The 25,825-nt window shown below is 55.7% G+C and overlaps 2 protein-coding genes across 5 annotated transcripts in view; one reads left to right on the top strand and one right to left on the bottom strand.

The window, feature by feature from the left end:
• The first annotated feature begins 225 nt into the window (after window positions 1–225).
• On the top strand, window positions 226–8,945 carry CD74 (CD74 molecule). Of its 2 annotated transcripts, XM_058544103.1 has the most exons (9): window positions 226–495; window positions 3,853–4,025; window positions 4,225–4,298; window positions 4,852–4,914; window positions 5,711–5,806; window positions 6,106–6,193; window positions 7,230–7,421; window positions 7,922–7,984; window positions 8,301–8,945. In XM_058544103.1, exons 1-9 carry the CDS (start codon window positions 419–421, stop codon window positions 8,306–8,308), a joined length of 834 nt encoding a protein of 277 aa, XP_058400086.1. In that variant the 5' UTR covers window positions 226–418; the 3' UTR covers window positions 8,309–8,945. The 2 variants fall into 2 exon arrangements, with proteins under 2 accessions (XP_058400086.1, XP_058400094.1); XM_058544111.1 differs by lacking the exon at window positions 7,230–7,421 and having other exon boundaries at window positions 232–495.
• A 1,252-nt stretch (window positions 8,946–10,197) lies between these two features.
• The window catches only part of TCOF1 (treacle ribosome biogenesis factor 1), a 41,303-nt gene continuing 25,675 nt past the window's right edge, over window positions 10,198–25,825 (bottom strand). For 2 of the 3 annotated variants that reach the window (XM_058544073.1, XM_058544082.1), the window contains 10 exons: window positions 21,457–21,643; window positions 19,771–19,907; window positions 18,008–18,121; window positions 17,474–17,702; window positions 16,927–17,012; window positions 16,206–16,386; window positions 13,476–13,991; window positions 12,189–12,286; window positions 11,390–11,428; window positions 10,198–10,680 (listed from right to left, as the gene is read on the bottom strand). In XM_058544073.1, coding sequence (XP_058400056.1) covers window positions 11,402–11,428; window positions 12,189–12,286; window positions 13,476–13,991; window positions 16,206–16,386; window positions 16,927–17,012; window positions 17,474–17,702; window positions 18,008–18,121; window positions 19,771–19,907; window positions 21,457–21,643 — 1,575 coding nt within the window. In that variant the 3' untranslated portion in view covers window positions 10,198–10,680; window positions 11,390–11,401. The remainder of the gene's footprint in view (window positions 10,681–11,389; window positions 11,429–12,188; window positions 12,287–13,475; window positions 13,992–16,205; window positions 16,387–16,926; window positions 17,013–17,473; window positions 17,703–18,007; window positions 18,122–19,770; window positions 19,908–21,456; window positions 21,644–25,825) is intronic. The other variant, XM_058544092.1, reaches the window with a different exon arrangement.

Here is a 25,825-nt window from a genome sequence, read left to right as displayed (position 1 = left end):
GGGGGAGACAGACAAAGGCATTTTCTGCTTCAAAGTGATTTCTCATCTAGGGAGTGAACATTTGCCTGTTTATCCAAATAGCCAAAGAGCCTTATGAATCCAAAGGTCTGCCCGGAAACAAGTGATGAGGGCCCTGGGCAGCCAATGGAAGCGTGCTGGCCTTTCTACCTGCCTAGGGAGCTCCCCCTCCCCATCCTGTCCCAGTAAAGGCAGCTTTGCCCAGTGGGGGTATTTCCAGCTTTGTGGCTTTCACTTCCACTTCGACCAGGTGGGCGGAGTGGCTTCTTGTGGACGAATCAGATTCCTCCTCAGCCCCAACTTCAAGAGGTGAGCCAGGGGTTCAGCGTCCCAGACACGCAGGCGGCGGCGGCAGCAGCAACAGCAGCAGGAGGCGTGGGGACGATCAGAAGCCAGAGCCATGGAAGACCAGCGCGACCTCATCTCCAACCATGAGCAGGTGCCCATCTTGGGCCAGCGCCCTGGAGCCCCGGAGAGGTATGTGTGAGAGCACACAAATCCTGGACCACACAGACGTGCACTGGTGCTGTGGAAGGAGCACTAGACCGGGAGTCACAGGAGGCTCGGGTTCAGGCTCTACTCTAACACAACCTTTTGGGTGATTCTGCGCAAGTCTCCGGCCCGCTCTTGGCTTCAGTTCTCCCTCCTGTAAAATGAGGGAGCTCCTATAGGGCAGGGGTTTTAACTTTCTGTGCATCATGCACTTCCTTCTGAGAATGAGAAGAGAGCTCTGGACTCTCTCCCTAGAGTTTCACACGATATCAAGGACTTCACGGACCGCCCCCCCCCCCAACCCTCGCCAAAGCTGAGCTGTGAACTCTGGGTTAGAAACCTTGGGCCAGATTTTGACAATGTTATGGATCTTAGACGGAGAAACAGAGTTTCTAAAAGAGAGTGGTAGAAGCAGCTCATCAGAGGAGAGTTTCCTCCTAATTTCCGTGGATGGGTATATGTGTTTGTATCAGGTGAATTACGGTTGCAGGTGTCTATAGAGTAGATGGAGACGTCTGCCATCACAGGAGGGATTGAGAGATGTTGGAAGGGGGTCAAGAAAGGGCGAGGGGGGCTCTGGCTAAATTTCTAGAAGGGACTGAGTGTTGATGTGGGCCATGCCCTGCCTGTGCCTCTCTCCCAGCCCCAAGATGGTCTCATCCATGTGTTCCCTTGAAAAAAAAAAAGGTGGTTAGAATGCAGCCACCCCAATGTCCCCGCTCCCCCCAATCTCCACAAAGTAATTTGCAAATTACGGGGATTTACAGCTGTGATGTCAGCTGTTGCCAGGCAGAAAGTGGTTTGAGAGAGACACTCCGAGATGCTGTGAGGAACTGTGTTCTGGGGACAGTAACCAGGTATAGACCATTAGAGCAGTGGCCTATGCAAATCCTGGGGAATCTCATGGCTAGGAGGGCCGATTCTCTTGTGAGGGCTGGATTCTGGTCCAGGTTCTGCTACTGTCACGTGTGACTTGGATAAATCACTGCTTCTCTCTGAGTCTCGGTAATAATAATAATAATAATAATAGTCATGATAATAGTTCCTATTCACTGTATACCTGTCACCAGTCGTCAGCCACTGTTAGTAATTGTTGTGATTAGTTATGTGCCAGACATGTAACTAAATGCTAAATTCAGTCCTAATTCTCATAGTAACCCTATGAGTCAGGTACTTTTATCATCCCATTTTTACATAAGAGAAAATCGAGGCTCATATTAGTAAGTAATTTACCTAAGTTATCACAGCTAGTGAATATTGGAGCCAGAATTTGAACCCAGGACTAGTCAGATTTCAAAGTTTGAGCTCACTCTATACCATCTGGCCCCTCCTAGAGGCATGATTTGCAGGGAGGGGAGGGGGGACTCCTCTGAGCTCAGGCCACCCAGTGAGTTGCAGACCCAGTGTGGGCTCTGTGTACAGAGAGGGTGCGCCCTCATCAAATCCTCCTCTGGTTTTCCTTTTAGTTCAGTTACTGCTTCGAACACTGGCCTGCCCTGTGTGCTCAGGCCGTTCCAGACTTGAGCCTGTTTCGGACCATTTCGTGAACACTTCTGCCTGGCAACACTTGTCTCATGATTCCTGCTAGTTCTGGTTGGCTCTTGACTTTGGTCAATAACTATTTTTTATTCAAGACGAAGATAGTGGAAAGGAGGAAATGAAGAGGGGGTGTGACAAAGATTTGGCACTCTTCCAGAAACGGACGTCAGGGCTTCAAGATGTATAAAGAGGAAGGAAACCAGATGCTAAAGTTAATTATTACCTTCTTTGAGAATAGTAGACAGTGTTACTTATGGAGCGCTAGCTATGTGCTAGGTAGGTATGGAGCCAAGAGCTTTACTCTCGTGATCTTACTTAATATAACAACCCTTTGAGTAGATGTTCTTACCTCAAGTTACTCCGTCAGAGATTGACTTGCCCCTGGTCCCCAAGCTCAGGGAACGGCAGAGCCAAGATTCCAGTTCAGGTTACAGTCCCATCTTCAATATGATTCTCTAGATCTTTAGGTCTTATGAGAAACTGAAGTTCAGGGAAGGGATGGTGGGAAGTGGAGCTGAGACTAGACTGGGTGTCGGCTTGCAGAAGTGGTGTGCATGGGGGGAATGAGCTGGAGAGCTTGAACCCAGGCACGACCCAGGCTTGTTTGGACTTTCCACCACCTTTAGAGGCCAGGCCACCCCCGTTCCTTGGGAAGTCCAAGGAGTGGGATTTGTTTTCCCTTGCTCTCTGGTCTCCTCCTTTTCCCCAGTGAGAATGAGCCATGTTTCTGATGTCATGAGTTACTAGGCAGAAGGGTCTCCTGGAGTTTCCTAAACCATCCTTGCTGGTTGCTGGAGTCAGCACGCTGCAAGCTCACCCTGACGATTTCCAATGGGGTCCTAGTAGTCCCACTCCTCAGTGGGGTGGGAAAAAACAGGTCAGGAACTCTCAGGGTCCTGGGGCAGGATCCTTACATTCCCCTAAACCGCATCCAAGGCCAACAGCTACAAGAGCTCCCTGAGGCCTGGCCACCCAGCCCTGTGCAGCCAGCCAGGCCAGAGAGGGTGAGAAATTCTCCCAGGTCACACAGGCTCAGGCAATGTACTCCTGCTGAAACCCCCCCAGTTGGATATTACCATTTGAAATACTTCTGTGGTCACTGTCAGATCTTACTTCAAAGAGGAAAGCCATCAAATCCTAGAATTGCTGAGGTGAGGGGTACCCGGGTGACAGGCCCAGAGAATGGCAGAGACTTGCTCACAGACACACGGAGAGTCTGGGGCAGAGGACGTGCCCCAGAGGGGCTGGTGCCTGGCCCTGCTCCACTCTGATAGTGTCCAGTGCTCCCAACCCACTCCTAGCATGTCAAGGCCTCGCTTCTCTCATTCAGGTGGGCCCCTGCTCTGCTGTCTGGGTCCCACTGTCTTCCCTTTCTCTGCTTTCACTGCAGGGGTTGGGTGGGTAGGGGGTGAAAACCCCCTTCCCCTGGAGGGTAGCCCTGATCCTCAGGAGACTCCTGACAGAGGGAACCTGGGGAGACCCTCCACCTCAACCCCTCATTGCATAGGTGGGACCGAGGCTCAGAGAGGACACGGCACTTGTCCTGGCGCTTTCCCACTAAGCCCGGGCCCAGGGCCAGCTCCAGGATTTCTCCTCGGGAGGACGGCAGGGGCAGCGATGGTTGGAGCAGGGGGTTGGGGGAATGTTTTCAACTGCGTGACCAGAGGCACTTGTCGTTTGTGCTGACAGCTTGTGTTTGTTAGGAATAGCTTGGGGGGGCTGATGGACATGGCAGGTCCCAGCCAGTCCTTGGGGCAGCCACCTCCGTGGACTGTCCTCTGACCTATCCCCTTCCCCCAACAGCAAGTGCAGCCGCGGAGCCCTGTACACAGGATTTTCTGTCCTGGTGGCTCTGCTCCTGGCCGGCCAGGCCACCACCGCCTACTTCCTGTACCAGCAGCAGGGCCGGCTGGACAAGCTGACGGTCACCGCACAGAACCTGCAGCTGGAGAACCTGCGCATGAAGCTGCCCAAGTGTGCGTGCCCCCCTTCTGTCCTGACACCCCCCCGCCTCTGTCCCTCACCATTCCCGCACCCAGCTGGGCCCACTGTCTTCTCCCTCTGGTCTGGAATTCCAGCCCCTTCTCATCAGGGTCTGAGACCATCGTCCCCAGATCTGAGTCCCCTCTTCCCTGGGCACTGGGGTCACTCATCCTGTACCTCCTGCCCCCACAGCTGCCAAACCTTTGAGCAAGATTCGGGTAGCCACCCCCATGCTGATGCAGGCACTGCCCATGGAAGGCCTGGGGGTAAGGACAACGCCAGGGCGGGGAAGGGGGAAGTGTTGTCCAGCCTGCATGGAGGGCAGGTGCCAAAGGGCAGGGGAGGACAGCTGACCCAGGGAAAGTCCAGCTGGGGAGGGGGTCCTGACTGCTGGGGGAGGACAGGGCCCACCTCAGGAAGAAGAGGGCTCCCAGGTGTGGGGGAGGAAAGAGCTTCTGGGGACCATCCCCGGGAGGAGGGACCCGCCCTCCACAGCTTACTAAGCGCTCATTTTTCATAGCATCTCACAGTGCTCCCTTCTCAAGGCCCTTGTTACCATATGTGGATAGTGTTTCTGTCCACACAACTTTCTGCTGTCCACAAAGCCCTGGGAGGAAAGCTTATGCAGATTGACCAATAAGGACATTGAAGCAGGAAGGTCAAATGACTCGGTCGAGCTCTCACATTTGGAGGTGCCAGAGATGGGCCCATTGTGCACCTGGGACTCCAGACTCTTGCCTAGACCCCAGCTGCTGGCTCCCCATCCAGGGCCCCTCCTCCATGGGCCAGTGCTGGTGACCCTGTTCCTTCCTTCCACAGCCCATGCAGAATGCCACCAAGTACGGCAACATGACTCAGGACCACGTGATGCACCTGCTCCTGGTGAGTGGGCCTCGGCCGGGCGGCCCTGCCTGCCCACAGGCCCCTGGGACAGCCACACACCAGGGCTACACCATGCCCGGGCCACAGCAGACATTCAACACGACTCACCAGATTAGGGAAGAAATGCAAGTGTGGCCCTCAGACGTTATATGGAGTCCAGCCCCATCACTCCCCGCATTTTTGTGTTTGAGATGGAGAAACCGAGGCCCAAAGCCTGGAAGTGACTTGCTCAAGATGCCCATTTTTTCCTTTTCAAATTTTTACTGCAAGTCTACTCTGTGCCAGGCACTGTACAGGCTCTGGGCCCACAGTGGGGAATGATCAGACCCAGCTCCCAATTCCATGGAGATCCCAGGCTAGCATGGGAGACAGACAAATGACCAGGTGATGAGGCATGTACAGGTGGCTTTGTGAAGAAAGAGGCAGAGGACCCAACCTAGCTGGGGGGTGGGAGTGGGGTCAAGGAAGTCTTCCTGGAGGAGGTGAGACCTGAAAGATGAGTAGGAGTCTGCAAGGTGAGATGAGAAAGATGAGAAGACTGGGGGTTATTGGTAGAACTGGGCCTGGAACCTGGGTCTTCTGACTCCCAGCCCTGGGGTCTTGTAGCCGAGCAACTAGACTGCTCTTACAGCCTACTCTCCTCCTCAGCTCCATCATGGCTGAGGTCCAGGGTCCAAGCTTAGTGCAGCTTGGGTACACCCTTCAGAATGGAGGACCGGGGGAACACAGGCTGCACATTTCACCTTGCCTGCCAGGGGAACTCTTTAACCTTCCTTCTTGCCTTGCTATCTTGCAGAAGGCTGACCCCCTGAAGGTGTACCCGCAGCTGAAAGGGAGCTTCCCAGAGAACCTGAAACACCTCAAGAACACCATGGAGGGCCTGGACTGGAAGGTCAGCAGATTTTCCTGCACTGGTGCCCTCTCTTTCCTGACATCTAAGGCAGGGCTGGGAAGAGGTGTGGTGGGGCGTGGGCCAGGGAAGGCATTCTCAGGAAGCTGGAGGAGGCTTACTAGCACCTACAAAGCCACAAACACGGAAGAGTGCTTGGGGTTGAGGAACCACCTCGACCAAGCCCTGAGGGTCTTAAGGGGGAACCAGGCTGTAGCTGGACTCAGGGGTTTTGGGAGAGCAAAGCCAGGCAGGGGTGGAGAGGGCTACTGAGCCTCACCCCCTGCCTCTATCCCCATTAGGTCTTTGAGAACTGGATGCATCAGTGGCTCTTGTTTGAAATGAGCAAGAACTCACTGGAGGAGAAGCCCACTCATGCTCCAACAAAAGGTAAAGGGAGTGGAGCCTTGCGGTGCCCGGGCTTCTGGAGCTCCCCCAGGGCTCCTCTGGAGCTGCAGGGTGCGGGCCTGGGGCCTTCCCTCATCACACCGGACTCTCCCAGCCACTCTCACTCTCACTCATCTCTCCTGCCTGTTCCTTCTGGGCTCGGCTGCCCCTCAGCCCCCAACCTGCCTCAGGGCCCACGGGGTCAGAGGCCTCCCTGCAGGAGGCGACCTCCTTTGTGGAGGATCACACTGCCCAAGCGGGCCTGGAGCAAAAGCCACCCGCAACATCCCAGGAGTCGTCACAATGACCCTCCCCACCCAGCACTGCACTCCACAGGTTCCAGTGAGGGGGCTGGGTTCAGAGGGGCCTCCCAGAGGTCACACAGTCAGCGGGTGCCAGACAAGGGGGCCTTGGAGTTCTTCCATCTCGTGGACAATGTATACCAGGATTTTCAGCCCTAAAGCCTTCAAGAGCACCATGTCCTCCTGGTGCTGTCTGATTCGCTGTGCAACTTTGGACAAGTCTCTTCCCTCTAGGCTTTGGTTTCAGAAGTGGCAGATCAATGGCCCACCCTGCCGTGGGCCTGATTTTTCTATCATAGATTCATAGAAGGCACCTTGGATTCCATATCAACCAACTCCCAGCTGATGTCTGAATCCTCTACAACATCCTGAAACAAACCCCTATTTCTACTTGGATACCCCCAGTAACAGAAGCTCAGACTTACCAAGGTGTCCATTGCTTTTCTCTAGAAATCAGAATCATAGGTGCACTTCCAAACTTTAATAGGCATTGAGTGTCAGAAGAAATTGTCCAACCCTAGGATGAATTAGCCACATAGCCATTCACTTCCTCTTTGATCTTGGACCTTGTTGGTCCAGGCCTCAGTTTCCCCATCTGTGCAATGGTTAGAGAGAGAGTATAATCACTTGGGCAGAAGGCATTAGGCCCACAGCAGTGGTATGTGGATCTCTGGTTCTGCTGAGACCCAGGCCCAGAGCCCGCTCACTCACTGTGTTCACCATGCCTGTCGCTTCAGTACTGACCAAGTGCCAGGAAGAGGTCAGCCACATCCCCGCCATCCACCCGGGCGTGTTCAAGCCCCAGTGCGACGAGAACGGCAACTATATGCCGCTCCAGTGCTATGGGAGTACCGGCTACTGCTGGTGCGTCTTCCCCAACGGCACCGAGGTCCCCCACACCAGGAGCCGCGGGCACCATAACTGCAGTGGTAAGCAGTAGCCAGCATGCCAGGGAGTGTCAAAGGAGCAGGAAGGACCAGGAGGGCTGAGGGGCAAAAGATCCCTCCTGGGGCACATGGGGCCAGGACATTCCAGGGGGCAGCCACTCAGCCATGCATCCACCCATTTCTCCCTCCACCTACATGTGCATTCCTCGTCTGTTTGTTCATCTGTCATTTCTCTCTTTACATCCACGCTCATCTACTTAATTATCCTTCAGTCCTTTCATCTGTGACCTCCACCATCCATGCACCATCCACTTATGCTTCCATGAGTGCTACAGACCCACCCATCTCATCACCTTCTTTCTTGGCCTTGCTCTTCAATTCCACTTCATGGCCACCATCCAGGAAGCACTCTTCCATCTGGCACCTGCTCTCCCAGGCACTTGGCCTGTGGCTAGGTTGGGAAGAACTAGCCCCAGGCCCCTTGCCAATGGGTGCAGTAGGCTGGATGACGAGTAACAAAGGGATTTGCTGCTCTTTTGCAGAGCCACTGGAAAGTGAGGATCTGTCGTCTGGGCTGGGCATTACCAAGCAGGATCTGACCCCAGGTAAGGGCCCCTGCAGGGGTCACTGGTCCTCAGCAGCTTATTCCCGGAGGGGCTGACTCCCTTGTGGGTGGATGCCCAGCGCAGCATGACCCCCGGCCATCCTCCAACCTCCCTGGGTTGTCATTTGCTGCCCCTTCCCTCGTTTCACAGACGAGGACTAGGGGTCGTGGGGGGCTATATAATGGTCAGTACTTGTACCCAAGCAGGCGGCAGTGGAGGGTGGGGAGTCCTCAACTGCTCTGAAGTCCCAGGATGCTGGGAAGGGGCAGGGACAACAGGTGAGTCCATCCCTAACTTGCTGCATCTCTCTCTGTAGGCATTTGAGAACAGCACATGCAGCCACCAGCACCGAGCCAGCCCTGCACGGCCGCAGCTTCCTTGCTCCCTTCTGTCCCCCAACCCTAGCCCCTCTCCCCTTCCCTTACACCCCCCTGCTCCACCCGCCATCACCCACCCTGCACCTCATTCTATGAGACTCCAGTGCCTGGTTCTCCATCATCCTCGGACACAAGAAATCACCTCAGAACAGCACAGATGAACAATGCAGGATGCCCAACACCTCATCCATCAGCAGAGACGCCAGGCCCAAGGAGGTGGAGCAAGAGCTAGGCTGACCTCCATCTCTGACACCACAGTAGCCTCTAATCTGGAGCTCCAAGACCTAGGCCCGTGGATGAGGTGGGCAGGTGCAGGGAGAGGGGATGACGCTGCCCCAAGCCCCAGGCCTGACACATTTGCTGTCCCTTCCCTTCTGGCTTTTGGCCTCAGCTTTCCAGCCTATTTAACTGGGGGAATGAGCCACGCTTTCCCTCTCCCGCGCATCACTTGGCCAGGAAAAACCAGCCTCTCCACCCACAACCCCTCCTTACTTTCTGCCAACCCCCAGTTCCCTCTGCTCAGCAGGCTTGTCACCAGCCCTCAGGGCCACAGCTCCCGTGAGAATAAAAGGTAGTAAGTAGAACACTTCCAGCTCCCGGCTGTTCTGTTGGGATCCTGGTCCTTTACCCCAAGGAGGTAACTGAAGACCTTGAACTCAGTGCTCTGGGTGGGAGAACGCAGCACAGGGAGCCCAAACACAGATGCCTGGGGGGCCGGGCCGGGCTGCGGGGGTGGGAGACTTTGGACACAGACACACTTGGTTTCCATGTTTAACACAGAGGAACACTCTTGACTTCCAAAAAGAAATAAGCTCTTGCCCATAGTTCTTTAAGTGCAAGCTCCTCTGGGTCCAGCTCCCATCGCCCTGTCCCATTTCCATCTCTATGCTGAGAACGGTACAAGTGTGATAACAGATGGCAATGACAGAGGGTCCCAGCTGGCTGCTGTCAGGACGGAATGGAGGCCCTTGTTGCCCGATTTCTTGACTTTAAAAGAGGAGCCCAAAGTCAAGAAGTTCAGTGAAATCTCTCCATTTCTAAGTTTAAAGACTTGCTGTGGGTCAACAAAGCCCCCGAGTACACTACTCTGCGGCCTCTGTTCTAGAGCAACTTGTAGGGAGAGAGAGCTCCCCGGGAGGAGGGTACAGCTGGATGCCAAGCTGGGTCTCCAAGACCTCCAGCCCAGCACTCTCACTTTTGCACGGCCTCTTGCCGTCTCTAGCAGAAGGCTAAGAGCCCTGGAGAGAGCCCCCATGGCCTCTGGTGCTCCACTGCTCTGGGCCTCTGCATTGCCGGCCATCACCAAGTCCTGAGGCATCACCCTGACACATCTTTCAAGTTCATCCACTTCTTGCCTTCATCATCACAGAACCTTTGTTACCTGGACATGAGGGCAACTTAGTCCTAACTGGTTTTCCTGCTTCTACTGTGCCTACCATAGCTGCTCTCTACCAGGTACTCCAAAAGGGCCTGCCTCCAGCTCAGTCCTAACTTCAAAAGGGGGCTCGGAAGGCCCCCTTTCCATTTCCTGCCTCTGGGTATTTGCCTGGCCTACCCCAGCATCTGGAAACCAACCACAACCATGCTTGAGCTCACCCTTAGCTTAGATGCCACCTCCTCCAGGAAGCCTTCCCCATCCCAATTCAGCACCCAGGGTACTTCATGGATTCTTTTTCTCTGGCAAACTCTCCCACTCCCCACAGTATCCAGGGCCTTGATACATGGTCAAGAACAAATCCTGAGCGATGGTCTGTTCACCTCCAAGCGTCAGCCAGACTCTCCCTTCCAAGAATAAGTCAATTGCAAGACGTTTGCCCCAGATACACCAGGAACTTATACCCTTCCTTCGAGTCTTTTATTTTCTGAGTTCTTACAAAAAAACCACGAACAAAATGCAGAAAAACTGACAAATGGAGGACAAAGCCTCAGCATCAGCTGGAGACCAAGGACATGGAAGGAGCCACAGGCTGGGCCTCACTGGGTCTGCAGGGCAAAGAGGTGGCAAGTCCGGAGGCCTCTGGGCATGTTGGGCTGGAGGGGGGAGGGGCAGGTCACTTAAAAAAATATATATACTGTACACATCTCTACGAGGCGTTCTGTTGGAACAGGAGGCAGGGGGCCAGTGAGTGGAGGTCACGGGAGCTGGGTGCACCTCCTCTTCCTGGAGCAGCCTCTCTGCAGGGCTCACCGGCTCAGCCAGCACAGACACTGCGGCTAGCCGTCTTCTTCTGGGGAGGGAGGGGAAGTTAAAAATTCAACCAACCCATGGTGGGCAGAGGGCAGAGGCATGGGGCTGGTCACCACTTGGCAGAGAAATCCCTGGGGGAAGGAAACACATCCAGACGTAAGATTTCCCGACCGTTTTCCCCATCAAAGAGAGTAAAATAAAATCAAAACCCAGCATCTCTGATGCAGAGGAGGTGCATTAACCAGCCACAGTGGACACTTCTGAGCGCTGACCACGTCCCAGGAATGGGGCTGAGTGCTCTCGTGCTTCACTTCATCTAATCCTCACCAGCAGCCCAGGTGGCCCTGTGAGGGGCGGCGGGTAGAGCACCTAATCCTTTACCACCACCCGGGAAGCACAAATCCATTGGAATGGCTTGTCTGGAGCAAACCATCTTCCTTCCCAAGAGGAAACGTCCTCGAGTTACAAAATCATAAGAAAAAGGAACTGGACAGCAGTGAGGGAGAGACAGAGCTGTATCCGACCTCAAGCCTGATCCTCATCTACAAAGAGGAGCTAGCCCAGGGCCCACCTCCCTCAGGAGGTGCAGCACAGCCAGCACTCAGGGTCAGCCACTGCCACCGCTGTCCTGGGTCCTTCTGCTTCTGCAGCTCCGGCTCCTGGCAGCACCCCCGACTTTGAGGAAGGAAACCTCTTTCTCCAGCCTCCCCTTCTCCTCGGGGCCTAGCTACCAGGCCCCTCCTGGCTCCCCGGGACCATGGCAGATGCCGGAGCTGCCCTCGCGCCCTCACCAGGGAGTGGACAGTCAGCAGGGGTTCCTGGGCCGGGAAGCATACCTACCACCTTGCGCCCTCAGACAGTCTGCTCTGCTGTCTTCTTCTGTGAGGAGAGAAGTGAGAGGCTCTTGTACCGGAAGCGTCTCCCCACCTATGCCGCCCCCACCAGGAGGGGATGTGATGGTTCCCTCCTGAGGATTCGCAGCGCCCCCAGGAGATACTGGGTATACAGGGACGTCCCCCCACCCGCCCCCAGGGCAGGGATGGTGCCCCATGTGCTGTGGAGGAAGGAGCCCAGGACTTTACAGCAACGGATGTTCAGCTTTTCTGAACACAGCTGAGACCCTGATGGCCATGGTGAGAACTGTACCTGGATAAGGTGCCGAGGCCACCCCCCCACCCCCCCAGTTCAGGCCATCAGCCTCTGACACCCCTGAAGCAGACAGGTGTGTGTTTCTGCGGTGGGGATACCCTGCCAGCTGGGCACACACATCCCAGGGAATGTTTCCTCTCACCTGGAAACCTGCAACAGCTTTCCTACCCCCTGGGGGGGGGTCTCTCTTTTCTCTACCCATCCCAAAAACATCCCTCTACTTCACAGACAAGACAGGGTCACTCCCATGGCTTCCACACGCTCAGACCCTGTCCCTCCTCAGGGAGCACATCCCCCCGCGGCTCTTCTCTAGCGTCACAACTCACAAGCCCCCTGCACTGGACCCTGAGAATGGAAAGGGGGCAGGGACCAGGGCTGGCTTGCCCCACCCTGTATCCTGACACGCACAGGACAGGGCTGATCACATTCACCCTGGGGACTGAGTTTGGATCCCTTTTCTGGCCTGAGAGCCTTCAGGACCACATGCTACCTTCTTCTTCTTTTTCTTCTGGGTTAGTACGTCAGGGGCTTTGGTTGAGGCCTTTTTCGCTTTCTTCTTCTTTTCCTTTTTTTCCTTGTCCTTTTTTCCTAAGGGAAGAAAAAAAACTTCCTAAATGGCACACTTTAACCTTAAGTGTTGGGGTCAACATCAGGAGACACACAGGGCAGGTCTCCAGAGGTCTTAGAACTCAGCGCTGATGCCAGGTCCCCAGCTCACCCCACACCCTGGGGAGCCATCAAAACACAGGCCCACAGGCCTTTGTGACCACCCGCCCTGGCCTGAGAGCCCCTGGGGCCAGCCTCATGATTTCTGCCCCATCCATGGACCACTTGGACTTTTACTATTTAACTCACTTTTTAAAACTTCTACAAATTCATTTTATTATTTATTTTTTCCGCCAAAGCCCCAGTAGATAGTTGTATGTCATAGCTGCACATCCTTCTAGTTGCTGTATGTGGGACGCGGCCTCAGCATGGCCGGAGAAGCGGTGCGTCGGTGCGCGCCCAGGATCCGAACCCGGGCCGCCAGCAACGGAGCGCGGGCACTTAACCGCTAAGCCACGGGGCCGGCCCTACAAATTTATTTTAAAAAGACACTTTCGGAGCCGGCCCAATGGCACAAGCGGTCAAGTGCACGCGCTCCACTGCGGCGGCCCAGGGTTCGGCAGTTGGGATCCCGGGCGTGCACCGATGCACTGCTTGTCGAGCCATGCTGTGGCGGTGTCCCATATAAAGTGGAGGAAGGTGGGCACGGATGTTAGCCCAGGGCCAGTCTTCCTCAGCAAAGAAGGGGAGGATTGGCATCAGATGTTAGCTCGGGGCTTATCTTCCTCACAAAAAAAAAAGACACTTTCTACCTGTGAAATGGGAACAAAATATCACCTATTGTCCAGGGCTGGCACGAGGGTTAAATGTGGGCCCTCTGCATGCAGAGTCTAGCACAGGGCTCAGTGAGGGGCAGCCAGCACCTCTGAGGAGAAACTGCCATCCGAGGGCTTGGACCCCCAAGAAGTCTGAAGCCGAAAGTGCACGTGACTGCCGGCAGCTGTGAGTGAGCACTGGGCTCTGGGGGGGCCACGCCCTGAGCCACAGGTGTCTCCCTGGAGCGTTGGCCCCGGTGCTCTAGGATCCAGCTCTGGCCTTGCCACTACCTGGCCCCGCACAGCCCATTCCCCCCCCCCCACCTTCTGTGCTGGTCGAGGGCCCGTCCTGCCTGCGTGGTGACCGACAGCCCTCAGCGAGGGCCGGGGACATGTGCTTTGCCGTGGCCACTTACTCTTGTCGGATCTCCTCTTCTCCTTCTTGCTCTTCGTGTTGCCTGGGTCTCCATCCTCAACCTCCACCGTCCCCGGCTCCCCTTCTGGCTTCTCCTTCTTCTCCTTGATGTCACCACTTGCTCGGTCTCTCTTGGACTTTCCCTTGAGAGTCCTGGGGGCCTTTTCTGGGGAAACAGCAGCCTCCCCACCTTCCCCGGCCGCCAGCTGCTTCTTCTTCTTGCTCTTGGGGGTCCTGGCGGCCGGCTGGTCTTCCGACAGCTTCCGCTTGCGGCCCACCTGGCCCTTCCTGCTGCTCTCCTTGGCGGCATCCACGGCCTTCTTCCTCTCCTGCTCCAGCAGCTCCGTCAGGACCTTCACCACCGAGGCCTGGACCTGGGCCTCGTTCAGGGGCCAGGGCTCGCTCAGGAGGCGGCGGGTGATGTCACTCTGCAGTGCCAGCGTTGAGGCTTGGGGGCTCCCAGCCCCCTTCCTGGGCTTCCGGGTCTTCTGAGGTGTGGTGCTAGCCTCCCTTCTGCCTACGGAGAGAGGACTTGCGGTCACGGACCTGGGAGAGTCGGGAAACAGACCTCTCGTGGTATAAGAGCCAAGGAGGTCCAGGGATAAAACTGACCTCCTCTGACAATGGTACAGATGAGGAAAGCGGGGCCTAGGGGTCACTATGAGGAAAGCGAGGCCCAGGGGTCACTCTGCTCCCACTGGGTCTCCGAGCTCACAGCTTTCTGCCCGTTCCTAACTTAGAGATCTTTTCTTTGTCTCCTCACACTAAGAACTCAAGTTTGGATGGGGGATGGAAAATGACTCCAGCATGTTAACGAAAGGGCCTGAAATCTATCAACGAAATGAAAGGTCAGACAGGAAGGAGATAGGAGCCCAGAGGCCTGAGTTCTAGGTCTGATTACCGCCAACTGGCTCTCCAACCTGTTTCTTCCCACGGCCTCTGTTTCCCTGTTTGTAAAATGAGGGGTTAGATGGACAGTGAGGTCCCCTATTCTAAACTGTAGATTCATAATAAGAGCAAAAGCCATGCAGCCATTCAGCTCATGCCCATCTACACACAGTGGGCCCATGGCCCTTCTGGTCAGGGGTCCAGGTGGTTTGGGGGTCATGGGTGCGGTGCATAGGCACGTGGCGGCTGACTGAGCAGGTTTACTGCCTGCCAGAGTGACTGCTGGTGCAGCCTTTGTTTAGAATTTTCCACGCCTCTGCTATCCTTTGATAATTGTGTGCTGACTACATGTGTGAAAACCTTCCACAGCCCCCTCTAAATGTCTCCCTGTCGCACCCGCCTCCCACAGAGAGAACACTGGGGAAGAAAGTGAGCAATGCCTCTTCTGCTGACCTGCACTGGGCAAGCTGCAGCTACAGCCCAAGCACTGCTGGTGGGGGGGGGGCCGGGGGAGAAGCACATGGGACATCAGCACTCGTCCCAATGCTGTCCCTAACCTCCCAGGTGACTTGGCAGGTCTCCTCTCCATTCTGGGCCTCACAGGCACAAGAGCTCCTACATGCTGGGCTCTGAAAGGTGCCCAGTGGCTTGGCCCTGCTCCATGTCGCAGGGGCCTGTTCCCTACAGCGTGCAGTGGGCCCCAGGGTGGGGTCTGAAACAGCCCTGGGTGGGCTGGGGGAGGTAGGCCGAGCAGAGGGGGTCCCAGGACAGACGGAGGCCCAATTGAGTCCTTCGGTGCTTCCTGCAAAGGTAGGAGGCAGTTGGAGAGGGAAACTGAGGAGGGCACAGTTAGCCCTGGAAACCTCTTCTCTGCAGCTCACTTCTCTGCTTTCTGTCTACAAACACCCCAAAACACCTAGAGCTGTCCCAGGTGTGGCCACTTGAGATACCTGTCCCTTAGCACTGGAAGAGTCATGGATGGCTGATGCCCCAGGCCAGGTGATGTGAGCACTCCAGTCTGCCTTCCAATTTTCTTTTCTTTCTTTTTTTTTTGTTAATAATTTTATTTATTTATTTATTTTTCCCCCAAAGCCCCAGTAAATAGTTGTATGTCATAGTTGCACGTCCTTCTGGTTGCTGTATGTGGGACGCAGCCTCAGCATGGCCAGAGAAGCGGTGCGTCAGTGCGCGCCCGGGATCCGAACCCGGGCCGCCAGCAGTGGAGCGCGCACACTTAACCGCTAAGCCACAGGGCCGGCCCTGCCTTCCTTTTCTGTGTGCCATGCCTTGACCCCGAATGGATGCATTACCCCCTGCCCTGTATGGTTAATACACAGGGGCCCAGAGTGGCCAGGGGCTTGTCTGAGGCTTTAAAGCAAGTCAGTCCATCACCTGGGGTCTTGGCCATGTGCTGGAGACTTCTCCAAATGTGGCTCCCGCCTTTTGTCTGAGCTACCCTGAGTTCCTACATCCCACGCCATAAGCCCATCTGTTAGGAGAAAAGTCAACAGACAGCTAAAGAGCCAAGGCCCACTCGGCAAGCCAAGGTGCACTTCCTCTAAGGCAGGGCTCACCCTGCCAGGTGCACCAGCATCCCACAGGGCTGGATAACCTGACTTCCAGGCTGTCCCAGACCACAGGAGCCAGACACCTGGGCCTGGGCCATCCCTGCACTTTGATGAGCACCTCTACGCTTGACGCAGGGGTACCAGGGCTCGCTTGGAGAGGCCCTGGTGACAGACAGGCCCATGCTGGTGGGACTGTTCCTGAGGGAGGGAAAGAAGGGGCCCACTGCCTTCTGCCTCCACATCCTGCTGTGCCCTTCCTGCAGCCCTCAACTCACCTGTTTGAGGGGACATGGTGGCTGCTGCTTGTTGGGGCTCCATTTCTCGCTTGCCGTCTGGGGCATCTTTGGTGGCCGGAATAGAGGAAACTGAAGGGTTGGAGTCTGGCCTGGGAATGGCCTTTGAAGCCTGGGAATTGGCCAGAGTCAGCCCAGGGGTCACATAACCTGAGAGGAGAGACTGAAGAAGCCCACTGTGAAAGAGGCTGGGACCCTGCCCAACCCAGCCTGAGTGCATGGCCTGCTGGGAAGAAACCAGCCCAGGGACCCCTAAGACCGGGTACATCAGCCCTTCACGTGTACTTCCTGCACTATTTTAATTAGTATATATTTTACACAGGCACATTTAAAAAGAAAATTTCTTACTACTAATGCAAATGGAAAATCACGAGCACTTGCCATGTACAGATGACAACCTTAAAAGAAATCCCATCTGCTAAAGAATGTTTTTATCTGAGAATCACCCAAAATCAAGGTAAGCCCTTTCTACAGACTCCGAGAGTCAGCTACTCATGGCTTTAAGCTGAAATGGGGCCTCAGGGGAGGAGACAGCCTGGCTCCACAGACAGGACCCTGCCCAGGGCCCCTGGGAAGAGGTAGGGCCCAGATCCCTGACCTGGGGGATGGCCTCAGCCTATGACTGCATCAGGTGGGCGGAAGCCTGGCATGGGGCTCCTGCCCGAAAATCCCTGAGGTTGCCAGCCCTCTCCCTTGCAGTTACCTGGGAAGGCGCCACCACCTCATCCTCGCTGGACTCTGCTGTGGTCTCCTCCACCAAGGTCTCCCTCCTGGAGGGGGCTGCACCTACTGGAGAAGCGCAGGGAGCCTGCTGGGAGCCCTTCTGGAGGGCCTGGTCCCTCTGTATGCACCTCACCCTCCCGCCTAAGGCTTCATCTGCTCCTAGCGCTCCCTTTCAAGGTCAGCTGCTATTCACCGCATTCCGGGCAAGAACCTCAACGCTAAAGCCTTCTGTTCTCATCCTGAGGCCTCACTTACCCTTCTCCGCTTTCTTGTTGGAGGGCCCGGCCCTGAGATTTTGGGGGGTCAGTTATAGGAGCCTGATACCAAAAGGCTAGGAGCAGTCAACCAGCAGAGTCAGAGGGTCTTGGATATCATTTGGACCAACTTCCTCATGGGGCCATACAGGACAACTAAGGCCAAGGTCGCAGAACCAGTGGAGATACAAACAGAGGCCCAAGCCTAGGGCTCCACCAGCGGCCTCTCCCCTCCTCCAGGCCCATGCAGACTTTCCCTCCCGGGACCCTCACCCAGGTTATGGGGCCCCTCAGCATCCTCCTTGCTCCCTGAAGAGCTGCCACTGCTGTCCTCGCTGTCATCCGAGGGTCCAGAGGCCTTGGCTTTGGAGTGTCCCAAGGGAGTGGCCAAGGCCCGCCGGACCTCAGGAACCTTGGGCTTTCTGGGCTTGTTGGTCACTTTGGCCGGAACAGGGGTGCTCTGGGGACTCGTCACAGGGAGTGTGCCCAGAGCACTGTCAACCTAATTTGGTGAAAGGAGAAAGAGTTGAAGGAAAACTGAGGGGAAATAAGATCTAGTGGTTCTTGCACACCTCAGTCAGGGGCCGGGCCCTGGTAGCTGCCACACAGGCCTCCTTACACCCTCCCATGGCTCTCCAAGATGGGCAGCCGAGGCCCAGGGAGGTAAGTGCGTGTGCTAAGCTCACAGGGCAGGTAAGTGCTGGCACTGGGACTCAGGCCCCTGCCTGGGCCCTCCCTTCTACCCTCTGTAGTCTTTGATCACCGTCCCCCAACGATAGGGCCTGGCACCCTGGCTTCCCAGCTCACCCCACTTGAAGACGGGGTCCTGGCAGCAGGAGGCTGGGCCTCACTGGCTTTCTGGGCAAGGACCTTCAGGGCGGCCTGGGTCAGCGGGAGGTCAGCTGGGTTCTTCTTTGTCACCTGTGGACAGCCAAAGGCAGCCCTGAGACTCCTGGCTTCTCGGGATGCCACCTATGCCATGCCCAGGTCAGACCCTGTCTGGCTGGGGTGGGAGGGGACCTGTATCTGCAAGAGGAGCCATGGGGCTGGAGTGGGGGACTGAGGGCTGGTCAGAGGGGCAATATCACCATCTGGGCAGAAAATAGTGCCAGGCTTCCAGTTAGGAGATAAGCATATCGTTCTCAGAGGATTCAAACACAGCTCCCAGCCCAGGGAAGGGGAGCAGCTCTGGCCCCACCGCTCAATCTGAGCCTTCACTGGGGACATGTCTCTAGCCTGGTGGCTGCAACAGCTTCCTCCATGGTCTCCCTGGTGCCAGCTTCCCACATCTGCCAGCAATCAGGGAGAGAAAACTGATAACAGAACTGGGCGTGACTCCTCGCTGAAAACCTCCACGGCCCCCACTGCCCTCACGGTGGCCTGCCGGGCCTGGCCCCTCACCCCTTGCTACTTCCTCCAGCTGCCCCGCCTTCTTCCAGCTCTCCCACCCCCAAGCGCTTCCCCAAATGGTCCTTGTCCCTGGGTTTCCCTGGCTGGAGTGCTCCCCAGCTCACCATGGCCCGGCTGCTTCTCCTGCTTCAATGTCACCTCCTCGGGGAGGCGATCCCTGCCCATCCTTTCTGAAGCAGTTCACTCTGTTATTCTCCAGTTTCTATTATTTCCTTCAAAGCGCTCACCAGCTGGTGAGTACTTGATTTTGTTTCCTTGTTTAGTGGCTGCCTCCTCACTCACTCGGGGACTCCAAGAGGGCAGGGACCCCCCTTGTGTTGTTCCTGCTGTATCCCCAGTGCCTGGCATGGACAGATGTCAGCACCATCTGCTGGCTAAATGGCTCAAGGGATGCAGGTTGTTGGGTGTGATGACCACGGCCCAGATCCCCACCCAGCACCCACGCTCCCGGGAAGCTCTTCTCAGGCTGTAGCTCGTGGTGGGCCCTCTGAGCTGGGGGTGCCCAAGGCCCCCCAAGGCCTACACAGTTCTCTCTGCCCTCTCAGAAGGGGGCGGGAGCCATGAGGCAGGAAAACACACCGATGCGGCCCAGAGCACAGTGGACTGGGGGTCAGGAGACCTGGGTTCTGGTCCCGCCTAATCGGAGACAAGTCTCAACCTCTAGTTGAGAAGACAGAGCTCAGTTTTATCATTGGAACAATGAGCTGTTAACTCTACCTGCCCAGTGTTTAGGTTCAGGCAAGGACTGAGTAAAAACGCACTGAAAATGGTGAAGGCTGCAAAGAATGCCCAGAGGCACTACTGTGAACACTAAAACACGGCCACTTTCGTTCATGGCATTTCAAATCTGGGGGGAAACAAACAAACCAAAAGCCCGAGCAAGCTGGAAAAGCTGATGAGGGACTCTGGGAGCAGCGCTGGTCTGCTGGGTGCCATGTTCCAGAGCACTCTTCCCGGCCACTCAAAGGTAATTCGGGATCTTGGTTTAGGGTTGTAGCCAGGCCAGGAAAGGCTCTGGCTGCAAGGGGCAGCTACTCCTACAGGGGGGTGGGTGAGAGCAAGTGCAACGCCACCCAGCAGTATGTGTGAGTAAGCAGAGGGAGAGCGGGGAGCTCCTGACCTCTGCTGGCCTACAGAGCCCTCCCTTGCCCACCAGGTACCTGGGTGACTGATGCCTCCTGCTTCTTGCCTTCTGACACCCGACTGGACTCCTCACCACTGCTGGCCCCAACAGCGCCAGCTCTGAGGGCTGTCCTTGGGTGGGCCGTGGGTATGGTCACCACGTTGGTTCTAATGGCTGAAATGGAGCCGGATGGGGTACACGTCAGGACACAGAAGCCCCGTAGCCTTCTCAGCTGAGGCAATACCCAATTTAACAGCCCCTTCCGGGGACGTGGCGTGGTGCTCAGGGCTTATGAGGCAGAAGCCTGTTTAATGCTCCCTCCAAGCCTTCCAGGCAGGAGCCGTTGCTATCTCCATGTTACAAGGCTCAGGGAGATTACAGGGCTGCTGTGGCAGTGACCCCAGGCTTTCTTCTCAGCCTTTCCCCACACTTCAGTCCTCCGTGATGTTCCCCTCAGCTGGCCAGGCTGCTGCTCCTGAGCAACAGGCGGGAGCACTGGGGCCACATGACACTCCCCGTGCATTTAAGTCTCTCGTGAGAATCACCGCGGTCATCTGCAAAGGCCTAGTTACACCATGTTCATGTAGCACTGTCCCAAAAAGCCACCCAAACAAAATCCTCAGCTCCCTCCAACACGGCCCTGGCTAAATGAACTATGGTATGTGCACCCAAAGGACTACTTTGTAGCCGGCAGGAATCATGCCGTAAATACGTAATGTCACAACATATCAAGTAAAGATTACTGAGCACACCTACAGTACGGACTCACTAAAAACACACAGGTATATCTTTGGTCTTTGTAAAGTTAACAGTCGTAAAATGTTAACAGTAATTATCCTGGGTAGTGGGATTACAGGTGACGTTTTTTTCTTTTGTGCTAATCTGTATTTCTTAATTAGCCTACCAAAATCAGGTATTAATATCCTCATTAAAAAGTGTTACAATAACAATAGCAGTAATTAACCATTTTCTTGCTATCACAGGGAGAATCACAGATTCTCAAAAGAAAGAGAAATCCCTGGGGCCGGCCCGGTGGTGCAAGTGGTTAAGCGTGCGCGCTCCGCTTTGGTGGCCCAGGGTTCGTAGGTTCAGATCCCAGGCACGCACCAACGCACTGCGTGTCAAGCCATGCTGTGGTGGTGTCCCATATAAAGTAGAGGAAGATGGGCACGGATGTTAGCTCAGGGCCAGTTCTCTTCACAAAAAAAAAAAAAGAAAAAGAAATCCCAGATCTGGTCCTGTCTCTCGTTGATAGGTGGAATTCTTCCTTACAACGTCAACGTCTGTTTAGGGATTAACTAACCCCCTTTACATGCCACCAGGAACGGGAGGCTAATTACCACCTCACCCTGTTCAGGCAATCAGTTGTCACAAGCTCTTCCCTAGACTACATAGAAACCTGGTCCCTGCAGCTTCCAGCCTCTGGTCTGGGGTCTGCCCTCTGGAGGCAGCACAGAGAAGCCCTGGCAAATATTTCTCCTGAGCCAGCCCCTCATGGGGATGAACCAATGCAGGGCCCAGAGACCTTGCCCCAAGCCCCTGCCGACCAACAGCTTGCTGTGTGCCTCAGCCCCTGCTGACCAACAACTTGTTGTGTGCCTCAGCCAGCGTCCTCTCCCTTCAGGGCCTCAACAGAGGGGTGTGAGTGTGCTAGCGGCCCTGCCCAGCCGAGCCTGGTGGTTGCAGCAGGTGTGTCAGCCCTGCGTAGCGGGCCCGCGCTCACCAGGAGTCAAGCACTGCGTAGCGGGGACCACGTCCTCATCCTCGCTTTCTGAGGAGGAGCTCCTGGCTGTGCTCTCCGAGGCCCGGGCCTTCCTTGGGGCGCCTGCAGCCTGGGCTTGCGCGGGGGTAGCAGCTGGCCCAGCTGGACTACGATTAGGGTCGACAAAAATCAGAGGGGGTTTAATCACCTTGAAAAACAAAAACAAAACACACCCCCCCAGCGATTAAAGGCATGGCCAGGGGAAGGGGAGTAGGGGTGGGGGAGGGTTTTACAAGGCAAGGGGTGCTGAGAGCTTAGGGCAGCCGGGCAGAGGCCATTCCAGCTGCCCGGGGCACTCCCAGCTCACTCCCAGCCCGTGCACCTGCCAAGACCCAGCACAGCACCTCACAGCTCACAGGAGCCCATCTGAGCCTCACGACAAACCATGAGGTCAGCAGCATTAGCTCCACTGTACAGATGGGAAAACCACAAGTCCAGAGAAGGGATGAGTTGCCCAAGGTCACAGAGCCTAACTGAAGCAAAGCCAGGGCCAGAACGTCCAAATCGGCCTTCTTTCCTCTGGCTAACTTCCGAGACAGAGACCCGCTGACTGGGGCACTCTAAGCAGCGTATCCCTCGGCTGCCTCGTCATAACACACGATTCACCCAGGGGGTCGTTCACAGTCTAGTGTCCCCACCTAGGGACTCTAATGTGGCCTCCTGAGACGTGGCCCAGGATGCAGCAACCCAGCTACATGGACCCAGTGTCTTCAACAAAGAAACTGCACGGGTTACAGCAACTAGAAGGATGTGCAGCTATGACCTACAACTATCTACTGAGGCTTTGGGGGAAAAAAATAAAAATAAATTAAAAAAAAAAAAAAGAAACTGCATGGAGAAACCCAACAGATTAAGACTTAAAGGACCCAATGCAGTGTGTGGCTCTTATTCGACACATGATATAAAAAATATTCATGAGACAATCAGGGAAATGGGGATGCTGACAGGGTAGGTCAGTTTCTCAGGTGTGATATTATACCATGGTTGTGCTTGGAAAAAAAAAGGAAAAAAGGAGCATTATAAAAAAAGCTCCATAATCCAAGAGCATTGGGGAATGGAGTGGAGGCTTTGGGTGAAATGAGCCTGGGCACGAGCTCAGAACTGCTAAGGCTGGAGATGGTTTGCAAGGGGTCTTCATGTCGTCCTCTCTTTGGGTACACTTTTAGTTTTCCAACAAGACTTTAAAAGAGAAAGAAAGCAGCAGCGTCCTGGTATTCTGCGGACCAGTTTGGGAACCGCAGCTCTGGTGAATATGCCCACTGCATGTGAGGGCCCCCTGAGAGCACACGCAGCCATGACCCAGGGAGCTGGAGGAGTCGGCTTTCCATTCCCACATGTCAGGTCTGGCCCGAGTCCTGCTCCCTCTCTGGCCAGTGGCAGGGTCGCAGGGCAGCAGGAGGGAGCTGCCTGAGGTCACGTCTGGGACCCAGGTCTCTTCCGTGACTCCACACCCGGCCTCAGGGTGCCATGGGAGAGGTGAAGGGAAGAGCGGAGCAGAAAGGTGCCCACCGAGGAGGGAAGCTCTGCCGGGCTGGGGCCCTTCCTACTCCTGCCAACAGCCTCCCCCGCGGCTGCTCTGATCTGCCACTTCCAGAGCCTTCCTTCCCACATGATGAAAGAGAGAAGGATGGAAAGTGGGAGAAGGTTTACAGTTGAAGGAGGGGGGATCTATATATATGCGAGAAGACAGAGGAACAGATTGTCGGGGATGAAGAGAGGCAACGAACCCACCGAGGCAAACAATAGCGTCTGGGATGTTAAAAGCAGCTCCACAGCAAGAGCCTCCGCCTCCTCCTTGTTCCACCTGCCCACACTGCCCGCCCTGGCCTCTGGGCTGCGCGGGTGCAGGGCGCTGGGCTGCGCGGGTGCAGGGCGCTGGGCTGTGGAGGGCAGGGGCACAAGGAGGGCCATGTCCAAGCCCTGCTTCTGACCCCACCTCTGCCACGACCTCGCTGTGTGGTTGAGCCTGAGCTTTGTGAGCCTGTTTCCCACCTGCTGAAAGGGCTGTTAGTAATCCCAGCCAGGGCATTCACTGGAGGGCTCTGATGTGCTCTGGTACGCACAGCACAGTACACATGAGGCCGACGAGGCCTTCCTTCTGGGGTTGGTTTGACTAGGTTCATTGGCAGCTGCAGCAGCCTGAACATCTGGCTGTGCCTCCCTGGAGGTGCTGGGCAGTAAGGACCCAGAGGGAATGCAGGGACTCCCTTCCTCCTGCAGGCTCTGATGTCCTCCTGCAGGACCAAACTGGGGAGCCTCTGGGCAGTGCCCCCCACCCCCATCACAGCCGACCTCATCACAACTGAACCCTCACTCTAGTCTGGGGCAGAGTAGAGGCGGGGGGCTGAGTAGCCCAGGCTGCCGACCCCAGGGAAGGATCACAGCCACAAAGGAATGTGAGGTGGCGGAGCTCGGAGGGCAGCTCTTCAAGAGCCTCTCTCAGAACTGCCTGGAGGCTGGTTAACAGATCCAGCGCTCGCTCCACCCCAGGGAACTAAGAAACCCCACTCTCTGGGGATGTGGCCTGGATGGTGCAGGCCTGGAAGTCAGTTCTTCAGGCACTAAAGAGGAGCTCCTTCCAGGACCAACCATGTGAGGCCTCTGAGGTGACACCTTAACTTGGTTTCTTACAGGTCTCCCTTCTCTCTGCTTCTACCTGCAACTCTGAGAGCAGGGTACCTATGTCTTTTCACTTTGGTACCTACGCCAGGCCCCAGCACAACAGGGCTGAGCCACAGACCACCATCCTGAAGTCTCTCTTAGAGCAAGAGAGTGGGCCCCTTCCCTGTGGGCAACTGAGGGGAGTGAGGGCGAGGGGCAGACTGTGGGGAGACTGAGGCACAGTGAGGGGGCTTGGGAATGGAGCCACAGTCCTCTCTCCGCCTCCCCGCCTGGGGCTCTGCCCACTACCCTGGCATCGGTCCCTCTCCCCCAATGATGGGCTAATAATAAAAACAGAACGAAACTTGTCAATAGAGAAGTGCTTGATAAATGCATAATAACGATAATCATCATAATCAGCGAGTTGGGTATTAAGGAGCTGAAAATCCCCTCTTTGGAGGAAGCTGCAGCTTCCCCAGGCCGTGCTGTCTTCCCTGAACCCTCCCAGGGGAATGCACAAACTGCTGACTTTTTTCTCTTCTTCTTTTTTTAATAGGGACTCCTTTAGGACTAACGTACCAATTAAACGGTTCAGTTTAAGCGTGATGTTCATTTTAATTGTGTTAGTCCGCCCCCGCAGAGAAGGGTGAAGCGGCCCCCTCCTTCCCAGCTGTTTAGATCCTGCTCAGAGGAGGCTCCACAGAGCCAGCGGGCAATGCCGGGGCCCTGCCTGCCTCCTTCCCCGCAGGGGAGTGTTGGGGCAGTACCAGGGGGTGGGGTGGAGTGCAGACAGCCTGGGTTCAAACACCAGGTCTGCCCACTTGTTACCAGCCATGTGATACCGGAACAGTTTACTCAACTTCTCTGAGCCTCATTCCTTCCTCCTTAAAATGGGAGTAACAGAAGGACCCACCCCGACAGGGCTGTTGTGGGATTAAAGAGAATAATGCAAGTATGGAGCTAAGCACAAAGCCTGGCACACAGGAAGTGACCAATCATGTTAGTTGTAGCTGTTCATCATTACTTTTGCAACCTGTGTTATTGAAAGGCAGTGAGCACCCCATCACTGGGGGTGTGCAAGCAGCATCTGACCTTAATGATGGATTGATTAGCATGTAGTATGATATGTAAGGGGAAATGGTTAAGGAGACCCCACTGGTATGGGAGTTGCAGGACTCCAGCATCTGTGACAAGCCTGGCAGAAGCTTCTAGGAGCTTGGGGCTAGAGGAGGAAATAGGGCAGTGCTGTCTTCAGGAAAGGCCTGGGGTTCACACAGAAACTTGCATACCAGCCCAGCAGACTTGGGAGACAAGGTGGGCCTGGTCCTGCCCTCGGGGGCGCCACCTGGGGCAGTAGAGCATGTGGAGATGTGCCACAGGTGCTCGAGTGAGGTCTTGGGCCAGGCCCACGGGATTCCCATGAGCCCTGCAGAGAAGGCGCCCAGGCCCAAACAGGGAGCAGAGATACACAAGGGGCCAGGGGACGAGTGTGCACCCCTTCCTTGGCTTCTTACGGGTCATGAGAATTTGCGGAAATCACTTCAACTCACTGGGCCTTGATTCCTGACGTCGAATGGGCAACATCACGCGCCCTCCTGCAGCGCTCCCTGTCAGGGAGCACACTGTGCCAGTGCACAGACGCAGAGGGGAGGACGATTACCCTGCCTGTTCTACAGAATGGTTAAGGCGTGCCCGGGGTCATGGAGCTGGCAGATGGGACAGCTGGCCT

This window comes from Diceros bicornis, chromosome 1 (assembly GCF_020826845.1).
Source record: "Diceros bicornis minor isolate mBicDic1 chromosome 1, mDicBic1.mat.cur, whole genome shotgun sequence".
NCBI lineage: Eukaryota > Metazoa > Chordata > Mammalia > Perissodactyla > Rhinocerotidae > Diceros > Diceros bicornis.
Note: the sequence above shows the minus strand (reverse complement) of the source record. Positions and strands in the feature narration are given on the sequence as shown.

What these genes read in the sequence shown, in the direction of transcription:
- CD74 (XM_058544103.1), top strand. Translation starts at nt 419, where the DNA reads ATGGAAGACCAGCGCGACCTCATCTCCAACCATGAGCAGGTGCCCATC. An exon ending in GCGCATGAAGCTGCCCAAGT is followed by an intron (nt 4,026 to 4,224) that starts GTGCGTGCCCCC and finishes CTGCCCCCACAG; the next exon opens with CTGCCAAACCTTTGAGCAAG. An exon ending in CGGGCACCATAACTGCAGTG is followed by an intron (nt 7,422 to 7,921) that starts GTAAGCAGTAGC and finishes GCTCTTTTGCAG; the next exon opens with AGCCACTGGAAAGTGAGGAT.